Source organism: Pterocles gutturalis, unplaced genomic scaffold (assembly GCF_000699245.1).
Source record: "Pterocles gutturalis isolate BGI_N339 unplaced genomic scaffold, ASM69924v1 scaffold5868, whole genome shotgun sequence".
NCBI classification, from domain to species: Eukaryota; Metazoa; Chordata; class Aves; order Pterocliformes; family Pteroclidae; genus Pterocles; species Pterocles gutturalis.
In genome coordinates, this window is record NW_010120313.1 from 39,026 (window position 1) to 63,908 (window position 24,883).

Here is a 24,883-nt window from a genome sequence, read left to right on the forward strand (position 1 = left end):
AAAGGATTATGATACCATGTGCAAAGTCTACTTAAACTCCATTCCCATCTTTTTTAATTTTAGATGAGGTAACTAAATAGGAAGTATATTTTTTTCCTCATGACGAATTAAAAAAATACGCCAATCCAGACCCCATTCTCTACAAAATCTGTCAGGGTATGTGGCGTCTAGTTTTTGTTTTCCTATCTGATAAATAAAAATTATTTCAAATCCTTGGCACATGACTAAACCAACAGCTGCATTGGAAAGACTCCCACAATATATTACTCACAACCATCTCAATATGATCCCTTCAGAGACAAAAATCATTTTCAGAGAGAGTCATAAGCAAGCCATGGCCATCTTATGCCCACAGATTTTGAATGAGATCTCTTGTATTTTTAACTTCACAGTTGACTTGAACTAAAGTGGGAAGGGGTGGAATTCTACTACAGAAAACTCTAACAACTAATATAAAGAGGCCAAAGAGTTAAAAAATTGCAAATTTCTCTTGCGTACTTAAATCAAATCGATTGTTAGCAACAAGAAAATTCATATAACTCTATTTTTATTCCAGGTGTAACATCGGGTTTTTGGATTGTAATGGGATCTACTGATTAAGTTTAGATAGTCTTATTTTATATTTGGATCTTTGGTACCTGAATGGTTCCTGGTGTCATGAAGTTTTCAAGGAGCTGTAATGTGTCTATCCGCACAGTATCCCTGTAAAGGAAGTGCTGATATTTCTGTTTTACTCAGAGGCAACCGGATTCTCACTGCGCAGAGTGCACAGTGGACATGGGCATTTCTAAGCACAGTGAGTCTTCTGCGTTGAAGTCTGTGAAACTGAAACTGCGGTACACTCAGCTCCTGGTTTGTTAAAGTAATATACTAATCTTTAACATCAGTATTTGACAAAAAAGAACATTTTCTGCCTATGTACCACTTTCTCATGCAAAGTAAAACCTAATTATGCTTTTCTTTCATTTACTAATATGTATCTGTGCTCCTTGGTTTGCTCACTTACACCCTAACATCATCCATGCCCTTAGAGAAGATTCAACCATTTTACAATCAGAAGGGTCAACAAAGATAACTTAGTCTGTTATCCTGCATATCTCTAGCCACATTTTAGAGTGGGGAATAACTGTGCTATTTATAAAAAAGGAAGTTTAACTGTTACAACAATTTGTGACTAAATTAAATCTTTGAGAGCAATACATAAACTTATTCAAAGAATTCGGACAACTAAATACTTACAACATCTGGAGGCATCCAAGGCCAGGCTGGATGGGGCCCTGGGCAGCCTGCTCTAGTGGCTGGCAACCCTGCCCACAGCAGGGGGGGTGAAACTAGACGATCTTTAAGGTCCCTTTCAACCCTCTCTATGATTCTATGATCTGTTACTAAACTATACCAGCAGTTAATTGACATGTTAGTTCTTTCAAGAGTAACTCTGAACTAGTACACATACTTCAGAAAATTTTGTTAATAGAGTCCTCTTGGAAATAAACTATGTGAAAGATCACTTCATGCACTTCCAGTACATTTATCATTTTACTCATCTTATACAGTTCTCTCTAGTTTGATTTCCACTTTTCAAAAGTGACTGGAAAGGACAACTTAACCTACAGGAAGCCTGAAAGTTTGTGGGAGTGAAACTTATGGAGCCAGTTTAAATTAATAAATCCACCTGAGTTAAATGAGGTTACAAAACCATTTTTCCCTTCACACTCTCTAAAAACAAGTGGAACAGTTAAGCACTTTCCTGCTGGACAAACAAACATGTTCTCTTGCAATTTTTAAATTTAAAACTCTTTTTTAAATATTTTTTTCCCCTTGTGAATTCTTTGAACTGCTGACAGGCTCAGCTCTCATCTACGAATAATGTGAGTTTCCAAATGAAATATTCATTAAATACTTGCAACATGAATGACTGTTTAAGGTTTTTTTGTTGCTTGATACAACACAACAATCATATTCCAGAGGAAGTAAAACACCATTAAAGCTAATAATGTAGGATAAATTAAGTACAGCTTCTAAGGGCTAGTAATTTTATCTAGGAGGTGGGAAAAGCTTTGGACTTGGCAGAGGAAGAATCAATGGCCATTTATAAAATCACATAACAGTCAGTGAGTGTTATCTACTTTCTGGTAAAGTACGTTGCCCATTGCTGAGGTGACATTTCATATGTCAGCTAGAAAAATATAGTTTAAATTATTTCAGAAAAACAGTCTCAGAGAACTATGAGGGTTCACTGTTACAATGGAAGCTGATACTGAATGAGGCTCCATGGTGTCTGTCCTGGATCCAGTTCCGTACAGCATTTTCCTCACTGATGGGTAATGGACTGGGGTATTTATTTTATTAAATGTTATTCATTTGTAGATGACATTTATATGTGTTAGAAGAACAGAGAAAAGACCAGACTACTCTGCTAGTCAGACAGAAATAAATCTGAAATAAATGGCAGGAGTCTACAGGATAAGAATTCTAAATTATCTTGTCAAACTGGAGATAGCACATGGGAAAAAACATCCCAAAAGTAAGGACCAGTATAAATCATTATGTTAAAATAGGAATAATCAGATGCACAAAATAGGAAAGATGGCGAAGCACTCTTTATCAGGGAGTGGAGTGATAGGACAAGGGGTAACAGTTTCAAGCGGAAAGAGGTATATTTAGATCAAATATTAAGTTTTTTTCCTGTGAGTGTGGTGGGGCACTGACCCAGGTTGCCCAGAGAAGCTGTGGATGCCCCATCCCTGCAGGGGTTCAAGGCCAGGCTGGATGAGGCTTTGAGCAACCTGGGCTAGTGGGAGGTGTCCCTGCCCATGGCAGGGGGTTAGAACTCAATGATCTTTAAGGTCCCTTCCAACCCAAACCATTCTATGATTCTATGAAAACAACATGGGGAAAAGTGGTTTCTTCTCCAGAAAAGTATCTTTGAGCTTATTCTGCATCACACTGATTATGAGTGAACATTGTCATGCTTTTGTAAATAAGGCAAACATTACAGTGTGATCAATGTAGACAAATACTACCAGCTGGGCTTGTAAGGTAATCCTGTTGCTCTGTTCACTACTCATAAAGGATCATACAGAAGGAAATAATGCTTCAAGAAAAAAAAGAAAACAGGACAAAGTGGAGAATCTCCAAAGTAGAGTAACTAGGTTAGAAGTCTAGAAAACAAAACCTATGAGAAAAGTTTGAATAAACTGTGTTTCTTCAGGATAGGTAAAATAGATTTATTTATTTTTAAAGTGTGATAGCCATCTTCTGGTCCTTTAAAGGCTGTTGCAGAAGGAAAGAGAACAATTTGTTTTCTGTGGCGTGATAGATAGAAAGTGATGAGCTTAACCTGCAGGAAGGAAGATTCAAATTTCATAGTAGCCTTCAAAGATAAGAATAAAACATTGAATCAGGCTACAGGTTTTTAAGAAGCAGTTCAATAAACATATGTAAGGAATTGGCAACAGTCGATCCTATCACAGGACAGAAAGGTAGACTAGGGCTCAAGGTCCACTGTAGCCTTATGATTTGCATAGACCATGAAAAATAACGAAGTATCTTGGATGTGAAAATCTTAAGTCACTGCCACATCCATGCTGAATGCAGCACTTAGAACTCGCTGGAAATATACCATATTCAAAATTGCCTTCTTAGGAAAAATGAAGTATTGACTCTTGCCATTCAGTAACACCCAAGTTTCTGAAACAAGATCATCATCAATTGGACTGATGATATTCAAAATGCACATTAGGGGACAACAATCAGAGCATATGTTTAACTTAAGGGGCCCTAGAGAAAAACTACTAAAACCACCAAAAAAAAAAGAAAAAAATTCAGAAGAACCTGGCTGACCACAGGCTATTAGAGCAGTCCCAACGACAGCTAAACCCTGGTGGACTTTCCAAATACACTTTTTCTAGCCTTTGAACTTCCAACATTTTCCACCCTGAGACCAGAGATCAGTCTGCAGCCCCCTGTTTATTTGCTGTAATTGCCTCTGCTAGTCAGACTTAGGTTCATGTTTTGTAGTTTTGCTCTTTCTGCTGACAACTCATAGAATCACTGTACAAGCAGTTCTATTAGGGAGTTTCTGTCTTGGCTGCAGGATCTGTGCAGCATTTGCAGCTGTTATCAAACCGATTACAAAAATACCATGAAAACAGAGGACGATAACAGAAAGGTAAAGGATAGATCTCAGAAACATCCCAAATTGACCATATTGCAATTGCTGCACTGCATCATTACCTAAACACCCACTTATTGGGCATGTTTTATGAGTGAAATTCTCTCCAACTCAGATGAAAGTATGTATGTTTTACCACCACTCCTAGCATCAAAGTTTGAACTACATACTTTCATCAAAGTACAGCTCTATCACTGTGAAGTTAAAACAATTGATAACACCCAAAGTCTCCTGCCAAAACTCTCCTACTTGATGGTCAGAAGGCATAACTGTTAAATAAAATCCATATTCAAGTCACACAACTGAAATATTTCCCAGTTTCAAGAATCCCTGCACTTGGGAGACCACTGTAACTCTGTGATCAAGACATTAATGGCAGGCTGCTGGAATCCCTTAGCACACCTGTTCATCCATTCTCAGATGCCAAGCTATTCTTGCTGGGCTGGTACTGCCTTGCATCACCTAGTGATTCTTAACTAAATATTTGTGAAATATCCCAGATTTTTGTCTGAGTATACAGCTGTGAGAAAACCCAGAGAGGGTGCACCTGAAAAACATCAGAAGGGCATATGAAGGGAAATAGAACAGGGATTTCTAAAATAATTTGACAGTTCTGCGATCAAGATACCCTCCAGTGTCAGGAGTCACCTCTCATTTGTTCTGAATCCCTTGTGGTCCCACTGGGGGTTCTCAGCCCCGCATACGTAGGCATTTGTTGGATGCTTGTCAGATATGACAATTCCTTCCTATCCCATGCCCTTTGGTGGCTATCCAAAAAAACAAGAGAATTAGAAGGAGGGGAAAAGAATGTGTGAGTCACAAGAGGATTTTTAATTTGTAAATGGCATTTGTAAGGCTGAGGTTGAAATACTTCATCCAATTCTTACATCCAAATTTTAAAGAAGCTATTATGGGTGTGAGGGGACCAGAAAAGGTGCAAAGACAAAGGACACAGAAAACAGAAAGATATACAGCAGGAGATTGAAACATTTTAATTCACTGAAGATATCCAGGTGATTTGCTTTTAACAATTTAAGTTACAAGAACTTCCCACAGTAGAAAGATATGAGATACTAAGTCTGGTTCATGGATGTGATGTAAAAGCCAAAGTATTTCAAATTAGAAGGGTAAGTTTTTAGCAGATGGGAGGACAAATCATTAGAATAAGCAGTCATTGTAAGAAAGCTTTTGAGCCTAGAGATTAAGGCTGAGCATCTTCTAAAAGATTTACCTCCATCAAGTTACCAGGCTTTGTACACAGACATTATATGAAGTTTATATTAAGACCAGACTTAATGGTCTAATGGCCCTTCTTGGTCTTAAAATCCGTAAATATTTTAGTAGACAAGCACACTGTGCTTTGATGTGACTGCTTGTTACACTTCTGGATTCAACTCAGTTAACCAAATACACTCCTGAAGGCTACATATGCTGGGTGAGGAATAAAACACTCTTCTGTCACCAAGCAACACAGTGTTCCTGGTGTCGTATTTTTTTTCTCCCATTAAACTTTATACATTAATATCAGTCTGCACAGTTTTCTCAAACCAAGGTCCCAAATTATTTTGCAGACATATATTAACAGAACGGACTCACATAGGCAGTTTCAGAAGGCAGTTAAGATTTTCCACCAACCACCTATTGTTTAAACAAAATTGAGCAGATGCACATACTGAGAGACGGTTACTAATTCAGGTTGCCTTTTGAACTTTGACAGCAAAGAAAACCAGCTCAGCATCTAAGATTCACAAAATATTTCCAGAAACATTCCAGCCCCCCTGGACAAAAATCCATCTCCACCTTGGGCAAGGTCCAATACAGATGTGAGTTTTCACAAAATTTAAGTATATACTTATGCAAGTATAGATACCTCAGATATCAGTGAGGATAACAAATACACCCTGAAGAAAACAGATTACCCCATACAGCTTGTCCATTATTCATGTGTGTATTCACTTTTTCCTGTGGTCCTATTAAGAACCCTGTAGAATGTTTGACTACAGCATATAAAGAACATCAAACCTCACTGTAGCAATTCTCCTGTGAAATCTCTGATGAGAAGCACAAAAATGGCCAGTCATCTCTGCGTCTATACATGTATTGAGAAATAGAGAACACCAAAGCATGAGAGTAGCATGTTTATCATTAATTCAAAGAAAGACACACTATAAACAGCAACAAAAGTCTCTGCTGCATTCTACCTTACTTTGCTTATACAAACAACTCTTGTGTACTTCAATACAGTTTAACTGTATGATTTCCCAGAATCTTTTGTCCCTTTCTTAGGAATGCACATCATATATATAATGCAGATGTAGTAATATTTAGTCCACATATTCTTCTACACTCACACCTACATATTAGTAGCATTCGTTCCTAGATAGCTGGGAAATTATTACCATCTGCAAGGAAATTGTAATGTTTTCTCATGTATTCTCCATCTAAAAATTACTGTCATTTTCATAAACTGGACACATGTCCAACAAGAACAATTGCTGAGGTAGAGATCTCTTCTGTATCTAGTAGGAAATTCAAAAAATCCCTTATTTGGGATATCTATGACTTTAAAAGTTCATTAGAGGACTTTTCATACCATCTGTGATCAAATGGTCAAAATTCTCTCATAAGTACTCATATTCTTGAATCATTTTCTTGATATTAGTGGATCTCATTTTTTACAATAGCTGTTAACCACGAAAGAGGTGGATCAGCTGGAGAAAATACAGAGTTTAACAAATGGGATCAGAAGTCTAGAAAGCATGCTCTACTGAAAGAAATGGGTTTGTTTAGTCTAAAAAAGAGGAGACTGAGGAAAGATATGATAACGGTCTTCAACTATGTAAAAGGTTGTTGTAATAAGCCTTCTTCATGCCCACAAGGGTAGGGCAAGAAGCAATGGGCTTAAGTTAGACCAAACATGACTTAAAGATCGAGAAAAGCATTTTGCAGGACACTGATAGCTTAAGCTTTAAATTTTTAAAGCTGACTTACTTAAAAACTACGTTAAGTATATAAATGTAGCAAGACCTAAACTTACTAGTAAGTATGTAAATTAGCACAAATAGATAACAGATCCATTGTGGAGGACCATAACATTTGTCCACATGGAAACTTGGGCAAAACCACCCAAGTGCTAACATACAACCGTGGAACTCAATGAAAGATTTGTTTCTTCTTGCATAATGGTTAAGAGCTGAAGATCTGTGCTGTACAATTACTCTTACATTTGCTTAAGAATATTTCAGTTTTCTCTTTGTTGCTGACTTAGTTCCGTTTGAGTACAAAGACAGAATTTCAAAATTCTAAAAATGATTCTGATTCAGGGGAACTCAAAATGAAAAAATAACAAAAAACGCTTAATAAGGGAGCTGTTCTCCCTACGTCAGAAGTTTAAGTAAATCATTCTGATGTTAAGAGAAAAACATTTCACACTTTCTCCCTCCAGTGTTGCTTATTATTGACCTCTGACTGTAACCACTCTCTTTTCTAAAAATCATTTTGATGAGTCTGGGAAAGAAGAAATACAAGTAGCTATTAACTAATCACTGACATTCAATCATTTCATCAATGTCTACCCCACAGTCAATCTTTCACTTTTTTTCTTTAAGGCAGGCAAAATGCTGAGCTGATTGCTAGAAGTTTTATTTAACTCACCTCAGTGGTAGTCATGCAACAAAAGAGGCAATAATCACACCTTGTGATATAACATAACAACTGTTCCTTACTATGCTTACCTCAAAAAAGGAGTGACATTTTTGTGCCTATACATCACCTGGAGATTTAAAAAACTTTAGAAACCTAACTAAAGCATAGTGCTTTGCTAGTTTGCTGTTTGGAAGGGAAGAAATCTGTTTCATTTTCTTCTCTAAAATAAGACTTAGATACTGAAGACTACCCATATTTTCAGTAGAATCATACTTCTTACCCAGTTGAAGAGATGTTGAACAAAGCAAAAAAGTGTCCATTCCACAGAGTGACAGGCATTTAAACCAAGAAATATCTCAGTCTCAGTAATTAACACTGTTTGTGTTAGATGCCCTTTACTCTACTGGACACCTTGCACAGTGTACTTTCAGTCATGACAAGACTATGAACTAAATCATTTTATGTGTAGTTCAAAGCCCTGCTTTGCTGACTGATACAAATGCTATTTCATCAAGAAAACGTTCCTTTTCAATATTAGTTCTCAAAAGACATCTCACATCTTCAAGGAGTTGAGATTTAGATTGAATCATCTTGCTAATAGAATACTAAATAAAGATCAATAAATCAATTTATATGAATCAATCTTCATCTGACAGGGAATTCTCAAAAAAAAGTGCTTTGGTTAAGAATGTAATCACAGAAAAGAGATATACATAGCCTGAAATAGTGGCCATCTTGATCCAATACAAATTTTAAAATTAGATTTCTCACTGCCTTCATGGTCAGACATACCTAAACCAAGGAGATCATAGAAAAGCTTCTAAAATCATTAGTGTGGCACTAAATAACAACATATTATATACCTGCTAGAAGCATTCACCAAATACAGAGCTAAAAATATATGGGAGAGCACAGCAGCTGCTAATGAAAACCCAGTAACTGTCCTTGTCCTGGGCCCAGGCTGCAATCTCAACTTCACAGTTTCCTCAAGAGTAGAGAGTAAAGGTGATTCACTTGAACAGCTTATTACCTTGAATACTCCTTTTGAAGAAAGCTTTGCAGCCCTCACACGACCAGACCCCGTAATGGTAGCCTGAAGCGTAGTCATTGCAGACAGCACAGTACCGCGTCTCCTTGGTGGACTCCATGGACAGGCTCCCTTTCTCATTGGCACTGGACATCCTCTCCCGGATGCTGTGGCGCCTGTTATCAGAGTTTGGCCTGTTAATAGCAAAAAACAAGCACAATTCTTTCAGCAACGTTAAGTCTCATCCACTCCTGCAGACTGTAGGAGAGAAGAGCAGATCTAGATCCTTCTAAATGACAGATGGACATGAAAATGATCTTTTATCACCCTCTATCCTGTTCTAGTTGGAAAGGTATAGAACCAGTAAGATACAGGGCAATTTCTCACAAATTAAACTGATGCTATTAGGCATTGTACCTTGAAAAATTAAAAAGCTATTTGATAAACTAATCAACTTTTCTCAAGACATTGCAAAGGAATAAAATAAAATCAGTCTTTTTCTTTTGTGTACTGGTTCCTGTCCAAAGGATTCAGCATGACTGCAGCATCAGTATGTAGTCTGAGAATCAGAGGCAAATATCACTTAATGTTGGCACCTGAATTTGCAAGTCACTTAAATTATTAACCAGGCTATTTTCAAATATTATTGCCCTATCAGAGGTGCAAACTTTCCTTACATTGTCAAAGATATAATACTGTATAAGACAGTCCCTATTCTCGTTAGAATACCACTTTCATAAAACTTAAGAAGTGGTTTCAGCACAACAAGAAAAGTCAGAGGGTATTAAAAATTGTTGACAATTAATTTTTGTTCTAGTAACATACATGTTATTAGACATATACTAGACGTTACTAGACATACTAGACATGCACATGACTTGTGTGCAGTATGCTGCTGAATGAAAACTGAGCAAATCTATAATGTAGCGGCAGTGAATTCACATCTGGTGAATCTGGTAAGAGGCTATTATGAGTAGCTGCTGCAGGCATGGTAAACAACATTCAAAGAGACGAGAGGATGTGAAATTACCAAGGGAACCAGCAATGAACTCTGGGATTGGTCCTGGAAGGCACAGCTCCTGCAAAACATGCTCTCCAGTAAGAGTCTGCACTACAAACTGCCTGGGAGACAAATACAATTGGGTGTGACAGCATCACACAAGCTGAAGCATGAATAATCCTACTGTTTACAGTAATTACCCACTTACCATGCATGTTTTAATTGCTGGTTAGTAAACAGGTGGCTCTTATCTCCCCAGAGTCCCAACATTTCCGCAAACATATCCTGGTTTTGAACCTAGGAAACTGGGGGGGCTCTCTCTCTTTCAGGTTTCTTCCCGCATACCAGATTTTGACTTATTCCCTTCGTCAGTGCAGAAAACCATCCTGTTTATATGAACTGAGGCATCTAGCACCACTAGCACCTTCCTGCTCCAAACCAGTACTCTTCAGCAGCTTTCTGATTACTCATATGCCCAATTATCCTCTTTGATGTAGCCATAGCTGCCTGACAACTCCTGCTGCTGTCCATCTCAATGCCCAAAAGCTTTCTACCAACCAAAGCCGCCTGGACACTCTCACATGTGCTACCAGCCACCCTCTTGAGACTTCTTATATATAATTTCTGTCCCCGAATATGACATATTTTCATTGAACAGCTTTGAATTAATATCAGTTACAGAGAAACATGAGGCTTTGACATGTTAGATAGTGGAAACTGCTACTGGCATTGTTCAGGAAAACTGCACTTTTTTAAACCCCAAGTTCCTTACCAAGCCTTATATGCCAGCTAATTTTGAACACGTATTTAATTACTTTGGGGGGGGGCGGGGGGGGGGCTTGTTCAAGACAGAAGAAACTGCATATGGTGAAGAGCTGACATGGCACAACTCTGACTTTTTAGTGAGATGTAAAAGCTGAAGAACATCACAATTCTGACAACATGAACTTACAAAAGTAGGCAGGGAAAAAAAAACCCTCAAAACCTTGCGTATTGCAGATGTTAAAATGTGAAAAGGTGAAAACAATATCATTAATAAATCATTATAGATACAACACATAGATGGTTCATGTAACTACCTTTTCCAGCCCACCAAATCTAGGTAGTTTTTTAATTCTTCTCCACGTCCTGAATCTTCTTTTGAATTTGCTTTTCCTCAGTGCCTCATTTAATTGACTTTTTTTTTTTTTTGTACTGAGCACTGATCAAAGCTGTTGTTTCTTATCTCCTCCACCCCATTCTCTCCTGCCTGCAGCTAGATCACCTAATTCATCCTCTCAGTACAACTTTAACCACAATGTTGCTCTTTAAAAAATACATACTTTTAGGTGTATATAGGTACAAGAATGTTTTAAATATCTAAAGTAAATCAACTGCTGCAAATCTGCATGGTGTACAAGACAAGGTTCACAAAAATATTTTCGTATCAGTAAGAAATAAAAATAAATCACAGCTTATAAAATTTTAGCTTTTTAAAAAAGCACATTAAAAACAGCAAATGCAAGAAAACATCAGGTTCCAAAACAATCACATTTTTTTTGCAGGTGTGTAGCAATCTTCCAACACCACACACATGCACGCAGACACACACACACAGACCTACTAAAGCAATCCTGATTTCCCAGTTTATACTTCAACTAACAGGTAAAAAAAACATATGGTAGAGAAATAACAAAAAGTATCAGTCATCATTCAGTCCAGATAATTTAAATTTTCATCTTTTCAGAATATTTATCTTCACTCAGATCAAGGGTATGCTCACGAATATATTTCAATTAAAATTATCTTTAAGAATAATAAAAATGAATCAAAAATAGACTGAAACAAAAAAAAAAGCTTTTTCTACACAGAAAGGATAAGAAATCTCATGAAAAATATATGTTCCAAAGGAAAAAAATGCATAAACACTAACAAGGAAGATGCCATAAAGACAGACATATTTTGCCACACTGCTTGCAACGAGTCTGTCCCACAGGTTCTGTCCATCCTTAGTCACTGAACGAGGGCCCCTTGTTCAGGGGGAGTCTGCAGGCAGAAGCAATGAGACAGCTTGCTCCCTGTAAGCACACACACGATCCGTGGCACAAGGGATGACAGACAAGCAGGGGAGTAATGCCGCCACTCACACCTGCCCATATTTCCCCTGCATTTCATACTGCCTTCCTGCACACAAACTTGTTCTATTGGAAGAGCACTATAAATCTGTTAACGCAGGCCTTCACAATGGAAAGTGAATCTAAAGATGGACTTGCTGGCTTTCTGCCTCCACCCCCCTCCCAAAATCGGTGCCACTCAAGCACCATGTTGAGAAAGATTTGGCAAACTGGCCTTGCAGAGTCACCGCATACAGGCTCTTGTAAACCACAGTCAGAAGCACATTAAAATACCCTTAGCCCCATCCTCCCCAGAAATAACATCCTGCCACCCCTTTCAATTTATAGAAAGGAAACGAAAGCTGGTAATAAACAGATTTTGGATTATCACAACTCTAGTATTTATTAGAGGAGGCAAGAAGGAAATCTTTCAGGGAAAAGAGTATCCCAATAACAGAGTTTTCTAAACCAAAATAACATCTCAGATTTCATCCAGAAATCAGCTGCTAGCTAGTGCACATCACAGACCACTGATGCTGTGTCCTGACAAAAAAAAAAACAACAATGGTTTGCTCTTCATCCAGTTTTCAGTCAGGTTTCAAGGGCTAGCCTTCTGGAGAACATAGTGCAACAACATAACCCAACTTTAATAACTTTGGCAAGATCATAATTCCCAAAATACAATAGCAGAACCTTTTCAACAATTTCCTTTGCAATCTATGCAAATAATAACAACAACAACAAAAAAAGACCAAAAGTTCTTGTCAACTATGTTTATCAAAGAGAAACACAAATCAAAAGAAAGAAAACCCCAGATAAAGCCCTCCCTCCAAGGCCCCCACCAAAACAAAACAGATTAGAAAGCAAAAAAACTTCAGGATTTGCTGCTTATTTCCAAATGTCATAACACAGCAGACATAAAATGGAAAGCATTTTGGAACCTACGGGGCAGGAGAAACTCATCTTCCCCACTCACTTTCATATTTTTCCACCTATGTTGCACTGAGTCTGCTCTTCAATAAATGTTTTAGCAAACAAGACACCCCTGGTTTCAGCACTCACTCATCACCTGCAACTCTGAATCAGCCAAGAGATCATTAACCCCATGTTGACTGTAAGGTGAAAAGAATATGTACATGAGTGAGTTACAGTTTTATAATATAAACTCATTTTTTTTATGTCATGGTAATCTGACTATGAGGCAGGATGAATTTAGGGTAACTCTGAGTATCCCATCCACTCAATGGCAAGGTAAGGCTCCATTTATTCACAGCCCCAGCTTTATCTGAAATAAAGAGTTTTCATAGGTAGGAGGGCTTAAGGGAAATGTTATTTAAACAGTCAAAGGAGACATCCTGAGAAATTCTAGTTTTCTGAATTTACTTTCATACGAGAAACTTTAATCTGCAGCTGCTAAATTTTTCTTACCAGAATGGATGGAAGTTCCCAGTGTTAAAAGCCTCAAAACCAATGGCCATTTCAGATGCAGTCAAGGTCTAGAATGAATGCTTTTCAACACATAGTACTTATTATGACACCATTCTGCTATTCAATATGAAATTAATTAACTTTCTGATAGAATGTGAATTTTCATATGGGGCAAAATGTTTATGAAAGATTATTTGAACAGAATTAAGTGCTTGAAAATACTTAAAAGACATCTCAAGGAGAAGTGCTGCAATACAAATGACTAAGTACACAAATAAATAGAAAATTGCCAAGTACATTGTAAATGCCTCAGAACTGTACTCTCAGAAGGTAGCTCCAGTGAACCTGAAACAAAAATCATATGCCATCCAAATGAAAATGTTGGCTTAAAACAAAAATCACAAAGTGCCTAGGGTTGTAATTAAGCTAAATTCAACTTGACAATGGAGAAAGTCTTACAGAGAGCTGTATATCAAATGTACAGAATCACAGGGTATTTTAGGCAACATGTGACCTGGGGAGGTAGCCTCACGCCGAGGCAGCATTAGCAGAAGATGGGCTACAGCGATGAGGTGGGTTCCAGCAGGGGGTCTGGATGACAATATTGCTCTTTGACTCATCCTCTGCCAGTAATGAAGATCAGCTGAGGCTCCCTCTGGGACCTGATTGCGAGTGGTTCCCAGTCCATGGCTCTGAGCATGTTTCACTCACACAGCTAAACTCTCTATCCCCCAAACAGGGTGGTTTCACCTGTGCTACCAAGGGAGAAGGACCCTTGCATATCTTCCGCCTGAACCATGCCCTGGGAGAGGATTACTCAGCCAGGCCAAACCCTGCATGGGACTGTGGAGATGTTAAGCAGTGGGAGCCATCCTGCTGGTACTTGCACCCGTGCCTTGCCCTTGTTTAGGTAACTAATATACGTGCAGGCCTTTCCTGCCCCACTGTCCCCAGTTTGTTACCCAGTCGTCAGCAAGTTAGTGTCTCTGACCATTGTGTCAAAAACAAGAGTAATAAACATTTCCCTCAGACAATGATGATGTTCCTTCCAGCTTAGTGCCTAAATGCAATGTTCATCTTCATCTACAATTTCTATATGGGATAAACATAGCTGTGAATGTTTGACAGACCTGGGTGAAAATCAGATGCAGGATGAGAAGGAGCTGCCTGTAATTCAGATCTCTAGATGGACTGCATGGCCAGCCCCTTCTCTTCCCTCTCCCACAGCCTTGCACAGCTCCCTGTGCTTTCACAAGCCTTTCCACTGGGGAAACACAAAGTGCAACCAGGAAGGACACCGCAGCTCCCTTGCCACATGTGACAACAATGCAGGAGAATTCCATGCTGCAGAAATGCTCCTCTGGTCGCTTCATCTCATTCATTTCATGGATTTGTCTCATATCTGCTCTTCTCCTTCAGGGTGAGCACAGGGACATCCAAACAGGACTGCCTGTGCAGAGGACCTAAGCCAGTGTAGTGAATGGATGAGGTGAAGAAACAATTAACACAAGGAATTAGGAGAGACAATATTAAGAACTACTTTAAAAATAACAGAAGATATAAGTGAGGGCCAGCTAAGAAAAAAAATAAAAAAGGCAAGGAAACCAACTGAAAACAGGGCAGGCCTCAGTGCAGGAAAAAGAAAAAAAAAACATAACTGACAGGAGAGAAAATTAAGGAAAAAAAAAAGGCAAATAAATGAAGTTATATGAAAGCTGAATCATAGAATAATCTTAAAATACCTACAGTATTTCACAATGTATTAGAAAATGTATTTTATAGTCTGAAGACACTGGAAAGTTTTCTTTAGAAATATAATAAAATACAATTTTATTTGGTAACTAAAGTATATAACTTGGGAAAAATAGCTCAATATTCACCAAGAAATGGTAGTGTTGAGAACAGGCTCTGTCAACATGAAACAAAAGCGTATCTTCTTAGGTCATCAAAACTTCTTATTCAACATGAAATTAAGCATTTCCTTTGGCATTAGTTTTATCACCTTCCTTCATCTTTAACTCTGGTTAATTTTAAAATGGGTGATTGAAATACTACATTTGGATATCCCAAAATTAAACCACGCCATATGTGGAGAAAAATCTTCTCTAAAGCTATTTGCTAAAGTCAGTATAAACTTTGACATCTTTTCAGTCCCTTAAAACTTCATTTTTGACAAATCTAATTTTTTTTCTCAGATCTGTTACTAATATTTGCAGGCTGGATCAAAGTCCAGAGAAGCATGTCTATGCACAGTCACTGTGCAGTCCATGGCTTCTCCAGCCACACTTCCTGGAGGTTCTATTGATGGGTGGGGAAGGGAGTCCAAGCTCCTCGTTCATGTGCTTAATACCTGAATTTGGATGTTTTCAACATTTCCCTCTCCTATACTTCCACTCCTGGGATCAGTTTTCCATGGTTTATAAATGTGAGCTAATAATTTTGCAGCTGATCCCCTTGACAACACAGAAGTTTGCCCAACTTTCAGAAAAATGTGGACACTTTTCTTGGGGAGAGCCAGGGGGTGAGGGGTGGGTTTAAAAGAGGAAAGATCTCTATATACTTGCCAGTTCAACAAGTCTGAAATTCAAATTCATACAAAAAAAAAATCCTTGGAATAAATACTGAGAAACTCGTTCTGTTTCATTCTCTCTCTCAGTGCTGTTGGAATCTAAACTAAAACTTACAGCATCATTTTTATTAGATGTGAAGAGTGGTGGTGTAGCTGTACCTCATGGAGTAGCACTGGGTTCAAACAGTTCTGAAGCAATGGCAGTTTTCTGATTTTTTTCCTATGCACAGAAGGTTAGTAATTTCTTTCTGTACATAAGGTCAATGCAGAAACACCCACACACTTGATTTATATGAATATACACTAAAAGAATTGTAAGATTTTATATATAGCACATGGCTGAATTGCATCTTGCAAATGCAACTGAAACCCTCATTTATTCCTCCTGTGCATAAGTATGTCATCTTTAATTACATGAACATTCTTTTCACAGGGCAACAGCTCATCAGTGCACAGAATAAAAATAATTTATTAAATGAGCAACTATTCTGTCTTTCGTTCTTTTTTTTTTTTCTTGATTGTTCAGTGACTGGTGCCCTACTGTCAGTACACTATCCAGATTCAGCTATAACATCAGAATTAATTTCCTTCCAGTATTTCCATGCCACTATAGTATTTATAACAGCTGACAGGTGCTAATGAATGTATTTTTCCAATACTCTTGTGGGTTGAAAGGACAAAAAAAAATGAGGCTGAGAGACTAAGGTCAAAAGTATGAGTTATGCATAACCTGAGTTTTTTAAGTACCTACCATTAAACAGCACTTTGAAGGTTCAGAGTGCTGCTTCCCTTGTCTGCAATTGCAAGGGTAAGTGTTCAACACGTACATAAATCAGACTGTAGGACTTCCATTCAACACAAAGGAAATTACAATACAACGTGAGACTACTTGTGAGGAGTTTGATTCAAATGATTTCTGAACTTCACAGAAGCATTTGTGGAAGAATTAGACAGAGAATTTAGTTCTTCAGGCCAGCAATCAGTTGCTTTCCCATAATAATTCTTGAATTTTTTGCCTCATTCCTTTTTTCAGTTACCAGTTTTTGCAATAAATGAGTAGCGAATTTATAAACAGTGACATATTTCACTATATGAGCATGACACATTCCAGAGTTGATCCTTTTCATATACTGAAACAGCAGCCCACTTAAGATTACCTTGTAATTATGAAAATAATTATTGTAATAATAATCACAAAGGCACAACAGAAGGTTTGTGCAGTCCAACTTAGTTTGGGCTTATTAAAAGCACAAATTTGCAAATAATATTTTTTCTGCATGTTGCTTCTCACCTTCTAAAGAGGACATCTAGAAAAACAAAAATGTTATCCTTCCGTCTCATATTTACAGTCAGAGACAGCACGGCTGGGACACAACGGTGTGCCTCTCACTTGCCATAATGCAGCAGATGATGGCAGGAGATCACTCTCATTGCTAAGCAGCAGAGGAAGGATGTCAGGGATACCTGCTAACAGCTGTGAATAGTGACACTACAAGTCCTTTTTTCTACTCCAGTTTAGGAGAAGTAAAAGCTGGTAAATACACAGAGGCTGCTGCCACTGCTGTCAGTTGGAATGTCTGTTCTGTGCTCCCACAGCTGTTCCTTGTCAAGCGCTCTCGCTTGACCCATCCATCTCCTCTTGTCCCATTTTTACACTTACCTCCACCTTTGGGCTTTTCCTTCCAGTCTCAGTCTTGCTCCCCAGAAAGGACAAATTCCTCTCCTCCAGTGCCTGGACTGACTCTGCCTGGCTATGTCTCCCATGCCCAGACTCCTCACAGGCACCTCATCCAAAGCTCTCCTTCTCCCTCCACCACTGCTTATTTTCCTCATGTCCTGGGCAGGAGTGTTCCAACTCTTCTACCTTTCTCGGTACCCTTGTAACCCAGTCTGACATGATTACTTAACTACTGTTAATCTTAATATGCAATCCTACCTTCCTTTTACCTGCCCCACCAGTTCCACAAGCACATACTGAGATTTGTAACTAAAAGGGGATTGAAGGATCTTAGTATCGCCATTTGTTGACCACATATATCTCATTAATCATAAAAGGACAAAATGATGTATTTTTACCAAGGCTGAGCTTAAAATTTCTGAAATTCTGTGGTAAGCAGCTCATTATAAGTACTATGAACTATCAACAAGAAAAACTATGATGTTTTAAATCAGTCCAAAGAGAATTAAAAATATTTTAAGGTTAAAAAATATCAACATAATTATTTCTTTATAATACCTTTAAAGCTACAAAATTTCATTTACATATAGGGCTGTGCCTTATATGATTTGTGTTTCTGTCTCTTCTCCTCTGGACTGGGACTGCATCTCTTACAGGACAAGCCTTCACCACAGTAACCACTCCCATTGGAGCCCTGAGGTTCTGTGTGCCAGGACACTTTGCCCATGGGATAAAAAAGGGGACAGAAACACCTCTTTAGAGAACCAATTGAGAGATGCCATACAAGCCGATTTCTCTTCTGAAATAAGAAAAAACATTGTCCTCTTATTAATGTTTTGAAGACTACTGAAATCAGTATAGAACTCTTGTTTCTGCAAGTAAAAAGTTCAGACAAGAAAATTCCTCTTTTTTAATTTTCAAGGAAAAAATATTTTCATTTTGCAGAAATACCAATTTTAAAGAGTTTTGACAGAAAGATATTCAAACACCAAAACTTTTATTTTCATGCAATACACATTTACAAAGAAATAAACATGTACATAATAAGCAAAAAGAATCTACAGCCACATCCAGAGAGACAGTTCTGCGGGGTTAACCTGGTGCAGAAGTTGCTGCTAACTCTACCAGTAGTCAAACTGCCCTGCAGTACCGATGTGAAAGTGACATAAACAGACTCTGCAATCATTGTACATTACCATTCAGTAAAGCAGAGGCAGTATCACTTAAAAGACTATACAGCTAAACCCGCCCCAGAGGAACTTGTTTTAAATTGTCTTTATATTTTCAATGATTAAGCTTCTGTCTGTGGACTGTCCAGCCTAAACCCTCTCTGCTGGGAATTAAGCTCATTTGTCCTCAGCTGTTTCCAGTTAGCCCAGAGAACAATTCAGCCACCTCCCACTTAGTACACATTTTCCCTTTGTAAGGTTCCTGCTATGCGACCTCTCAGCCTCCAGCCTTCCTCCCAGAGCCTCCTCTCTAATTCTCCCATCTTACTGCTGCTCTCATAAGGACTCTGTTTGCGCCTTAGTGGGCATAAAACTCTGAAAGAGGCCTTGCCAGTCTCTCCTAAAAAAGCATATTGACCTGTTCATCTGTTTTTCTGTTCACAGAATAAAATTTGCCTTTTCTGCAACAGATTACTCCGTTGACTTGTATTTAGCTTATGATCTTCTCTACCCCTTAGATTATTTTTAGGCTGCAATCCTTTTCCCTACTCAGTAATTCCCCAGTTATTGTACTTGTGCATTAGATTTCTCCTTCCCAAAGGCTGGGCACTGGACTGACCCTTAGTGAATTTGAGAAATATGTAATGGTTCAGATTCTGTTGTGGTAAGTAGCACTAGAAAAATGTTCTCTTACATACTTACACTTCAAGTGGCCCATTTACAGATCTCTGCTGCTTTTAACAACTGGCAGATACTATTTGCTTATTTAAAAATTAATAGTACTATTTTCTCTTTGGAGTGAAATCTCTGAAAATTATTGTTTTGATGTATCTTCTGAAACCCTGGGCACCGGATGATCCTCCTACTCCTTAAGGAACAATACCAGTGAAATAAATATTTTGATCCAGTTGCTCAGGATCCAAAGTAATGTCCAGCCAACTTTCTCTGCCTTTTTCTGCCTCCTGCCAGGCACAGTTTTGCCTGGGCAGTATTTGTCTCTGTCACCGTCTATTTAATTTGGTCAGGCAATCCCACAGTCTGGTGTATAAAGAGTCTCGTAATCTGAGGAAACACCTTAATCCACTGTCTAAAAGCATGCCAAATTTGATGAAAAAGGTGCTGACAGACAAAGTGCCTCCAGGCACCACATAGATATGATTTTCTGGCAGCAGTACCGAGTTGGTGTGTGGCTGTATGGCTCTGGGGACAGAAGCAACAGGGGCCTGAGTTTTGCAATCAGCTGTGCCCACAAGTGTGTCAAAGTGGAGAGGCTGGCGAGCAAACACTCAGGAAGTGCAGACACAGGACATCTTACTTTACTCCAAACAATGTGAAGAATAAAGTATGCTTGAAAAGCTGGAAGCGTAAAAAATCCAAAACACCAGCTTCAGATGACAATCGCTGGTGTATATCCTCTACAACTTTCACACTTTTAGAAATACCTAGTCACCCTTGTCTCCATTAAAATTATGCTAAGTTTCAAAGACTAAGCTGAAAAGTTGTACTGCTGCATTTCTTATATGAGTCTTAGAACTAAAATACGGCTTTTGTGAAATAGCTGAAGTTCATCTTGTCATATAAGAAAAAAATGCATCCAAAAGTAGTCTTTTCTTCAGGTTTCACTGTTCCTAGTGAACTTCGTTCAGAATTACTCTGTCACTAGGCAATTTTTCTCTCTTTTCTAACATTCAGATAAACCAGCACAATCCTACCATCTGAAAGGAAAAGGTTAAATGCACGCAATAATTGGAAAAGGGGTTTCAGGAAGTGCTGTCAGATTCTTACTCTCACCTCCAGACTGTTTCAACGGTAAATGCCAACTAAAACACAGGAATCAGTCATAAATCTTCCTTCACTATGCCATTCTAGGGCTTTTATGGGCTCATGGATTCCTTTTATTCTTCGGCAAGCCCTCTTTCCAAATAGTTCAGATGCACACAGTAAGACTGCAGTTTAACCAATCTAAACCAGTCTATCATTTCAAATGGCTATTTTTCTTTAAAATGATATTTTGAACTGAAAATATAACTTTAAGGGGTATGCTGCATTTGAAAAGGAACTTTTGAAACAAAACACTAGTACAGCCACATATGATCCCAACAAAGAAATCAGAGGGCTCTAGGCCACAGGAAAATAAACCCTGGTGAAACAAAAGACTCCTCAAAACAGTGCTTTTAAGTTCATCAAAGTGCATGCAAACCTCTTGAACCAACTGACATAAAGCATAAAGAGACAAAAATCTTTTCCCAAAGGGTTTACCACCCATGCCATCTACAAGCCACTCTATGCCAGCTGCTAGCAGGAATAAAGAAAAAAGCCCAGACAGAGGTGCCAAGCCCAAAGATGTGATATGGGAAGCAAGGAAGGAACCAGCCACTTGGGAAAATCTGACACCTGCATGTAAAAATGCTTGTGTACTTGTTTATCCTCAGCTTCTTGTTCTTGCCCTAAAAGAGGAGCCCCTGTAGTCCTTGGACTAAGACTGCACAGTCTAGGGCCCAGTGAAAGACAAAAAGAGTTGCTAAACATACAGACCCCTTTCTGCTTAAACCAGTTTCATCATACCAAACTGCTAGTGCATGGGACCTGCACAATCCCAGTAGTACAAGCAGATGAACTGCCTTGTAGGCCACAGCCAGCCTGCAGTACCAGCAGCGAAAGAAAGCCAATCCAAGACTGGTACACTGCATGTTGTGGTGTGACACTTGATTGGCAGCTGAAAAGACAAGAGGGACCAGTCCTAGCTGACGCTCAGGTACAAGGAATAAGTATCCCAAAAATTCAAATATGACTTGGAAGTCATATGCCTGAAAGCACAACAAGCGTAACAGATGGGACAAAAGCACATGGCTGAGTGTTACTGACCAAAGGACAGGTTACAAAAGCATGACATGACAGAAGGCAAACAAATAGCTAGTCTGAAAACACGTCATACTGACCGGTCACTGCACACAAGAAGGGCTGCATTTCACTTGCAGAGCTGGGCAGCTAAAAGAGTTCACAGCACTATAATACTGTCAGGACAACAGAATACCTGTGCTTTGTACCTCGTTATATACTCTTCTTCCTCTCTTAAGAAAAATTAATAACAAATTATGTCAAGTTTCAGTCTTGAGAGGTCCGGACCCTAGTAGAGAAGACACAGACCTCAAAGTAGCGTGCTTTAGTTTGTCCTTTCAGTCAAAATGGAAGCAAGACAGATGCACAGAAATATGATGCCTCACAAAATCTGGGTACTTTGTGGGAAAACACTGCTCCATTGGAGGTACTTGACTTGTACTTGTCCTCTGAAAAGTGCTGAATTCAACTTTGCATTCATTCTTTAAATATTAATGAACAGTAAACCATGTGATAAGCATGTTAGAGTCTGAAACAGAGCAGCGAAGTCTGGCAATGCCATGCAGCCTAGTTGTTTGGTGTGTGCTGGCTTTATAAGGCCAGGCCCTGTTGACACACAGTGAAATAAAATATGACTTACCTGTTAGACTTGTCATAGAGGATCTCTAGAAACAGAAAATTGCATATGCTAAAAATATAAACGAAAGTGTAGGAAGTAGAAAATAAAATGAATAAGAAATAGAACCTGAATAGATTGTTATAAAGGATACAACTTGAGACACCCCCACCAAACTGATTTTCTAACTGATTTCAGATTTCTTAGATCCTACAGCCCTCCTTCCCTTCGAGGAGAGCTGTGAGTGTTCAGCACCTCCCTAAGTAACCTCTAGACATCACTTCTGAAAATTTAGTGTTAAAGGCTACAAAGGCTGTCACTTTTCTTTATGTCCAAGAAACAGTAAGTGCAAACTGCTGCCCACCTGGGCAGTCTTGCTCTCCTTTCATTTCTGGCCAAAGACACTTAGACCCAGAGCAGCAAATTAGTGTTGTTCAGCACACAGTCACAAGCGGCGAGGCAAGTGGGAAGGCCAGAAGATGCAGGGTGAAGAGAGATCAACTGTGTGGTCACACTGGCTTGTTAATGCAGGCACAGGAATTGTGAGCAGAAGTGTGATAGGTGAAAAACTCTTTCAGTAGCAGCTTTCAGTTGATTAGACTAATGGTTACATTAAAATGGTATAAAGTATTAAAATAGCGGACTGAAAAACTGGTCTGTGTTGTTGTCCTCATTCCTCTGTATCTTCTCGTTCCTGCTTGTAGACTGCAGATCTTTTTGTCTTTCTTCATGTGCAAGTGTCAAAATCATCAGTACTAACTAAATAGTAAATAGTAAGTTTTACATTTCTACTTTATCTAAAATTATCCCAAAGTAGCTAAATTATTCATTCAGATCATGTCCACAGATAAATTTGCATATGCTGATTATGCAATCAATAACAAGCAAAGAGAACATGGCTCATGAAAGGTAGGAAATACATTAATGTAGCCAACTGCACATAATATGTGTTTGCAAAACTGCTTGTCAAAATATTTTTGGGGTAACATACAGCAACATGTGGGAAATTAGGTCTGTGAGAAATCTGTACACTTGCCTTTTGTGTGGGTGATAATTTTGTTTCAAGACATTAAGAAGCTGCATTTTGTTTTGATAAATCCATGTCATCCGTTTGTGTCATTTCTTATTCCTCACTGCAACAGGGAACAAGCTCAAATGCTTCAGAGGTGCCACAATATAGCACCTCACTAATCTTCTCACTTTTTATTGTTGGTAGGCAGCAATTGCTCCCTGCCCTATAAATTACAGAGGAAGGAAAAAGTCTATTAGATAGACAAATTCACTTAGAATTAAATGTACCGTATTATGGACACAGCAGCCACACTTCTATCGTGACATTTAAAAGCATATCATTACCTGTTCACATGAGGCATACATAATACCAGTGTAGTAGACACAAGGAACCCCTGCTGCACCTTATGTTTGGTTGTTTGTTTTGGGTTTTTTTTGCAGATATGCATGCTTCTTATAAATTAAAGGGAAAAAAAACCACACAGATTTCAACTTCTGTTTGTTGCATAATATTCTCTAATGGCTACCCATAGCAGAAAAACCACCTATTTACTGATTTCTAGCCAAAATATTCTCTGTTGCACACAGTTGAGTGTTAGAAGTGGATGTTGCGCTAAGCTTGTCACAGCAAACCTACGTCCAGCGCAAGTCTCAACAGGAAAGCAGCAGCTCAGTGGAACTGAGGCTGCAGCACATCCCTCCCCACCTCTGCTCTGGGAAGGCTGGCAGGATCCCATCACAGCCACTCAGCCCCTCATGGCCTTTGGACGGCGCAGTAGCCAGAAGATATGAACTCACATTTCTTCAAAACAACCTAACAGATTTTACATTTCCTCACCCCAAAATGGTCCCAAAAGTTTCCAGCACTCTGTATTTCAGACACTGCTCTTCCAGAAAGTTATCTGAATGAGCAGCAGGTTAAGACACAACACCAGGCTCTCATCTAGGCTTACTGAGGTATAAATATGACCAAAATTATGCCTGGTTTTCAAACAGTCGATGTATTCAAAAGTACCTCAAAAGTATTCTATAAGACAAATATGTCAACAGTTGAATTATTGCATAAAGGACTCTATTCTTTAATTTACTTCTGTTTTGGTTTTAATTTTTTTCTAACTTTAAACTTATCTTGAAACGTCAATAACGGTTTTAAAATTGTACTGGCTTTCTTCATATGGATCCATCTAGCATCTCAAGTACTTATCTTTTAGTTCAAGCATGTGACATTAGATATCCAAGCTTGAAACCATAGTCACACATGTATTTATATAGATTTACAGATCACCAAGATAAATAAGTCTAACCAACAACAGTCTGTTGCCAAAGTCCAAAACCAGTTTCAAACAGGTTAACTTGTAAAATCCAATACAAAAAAAAAACCAGAAAGATAAACCAACAGTGTAGAGACGCTGACTGAAGATGTCTTAATTGTGTCTTCATTCTCAAGCCTCAGCACTGCGCCACAAATCCCTGTGGAACTATCACAAGACATATTTTTGATTCCTGTTTTCACCTGCTGATAAGATGCAAGAACCCTTTGTGTTCCTAACCAAGAACTCATCCTCTCCAGCTCCACACTCTAGAGCACACATCCCACAGGAATTGAACGAGGGTGTAAATGTACACACAGCAGCA

The 24,883-nt window shown here is 38.6% G+C and overlaps 1 protein-coding gene across 1 annotated transcript in view; it reads right to left on the bottom strand.

Annotated features, from left to right (window-relative positions):
• The window catches only part of ESR1 (estrogen receptor 1), a gene marked incomplete at its 3' end in the record, with an annotated part of 135,546 nt that overhangs the window by 20,246 nt on the left and 90,417 nt on the right, over window positions 1-24,883 (bottom strand). Inside the window, exon 3 of the mRNA XM_010076852.1 lies at window positions 8,850-9,040. Coding sequence (XP_010075154.1) covers window positions 8,850-9,040 — 191 coding nt within the window. The remainder of the gene's footprint in view (window positions 1-8,849; window positions 9,041-24,883) is intronic.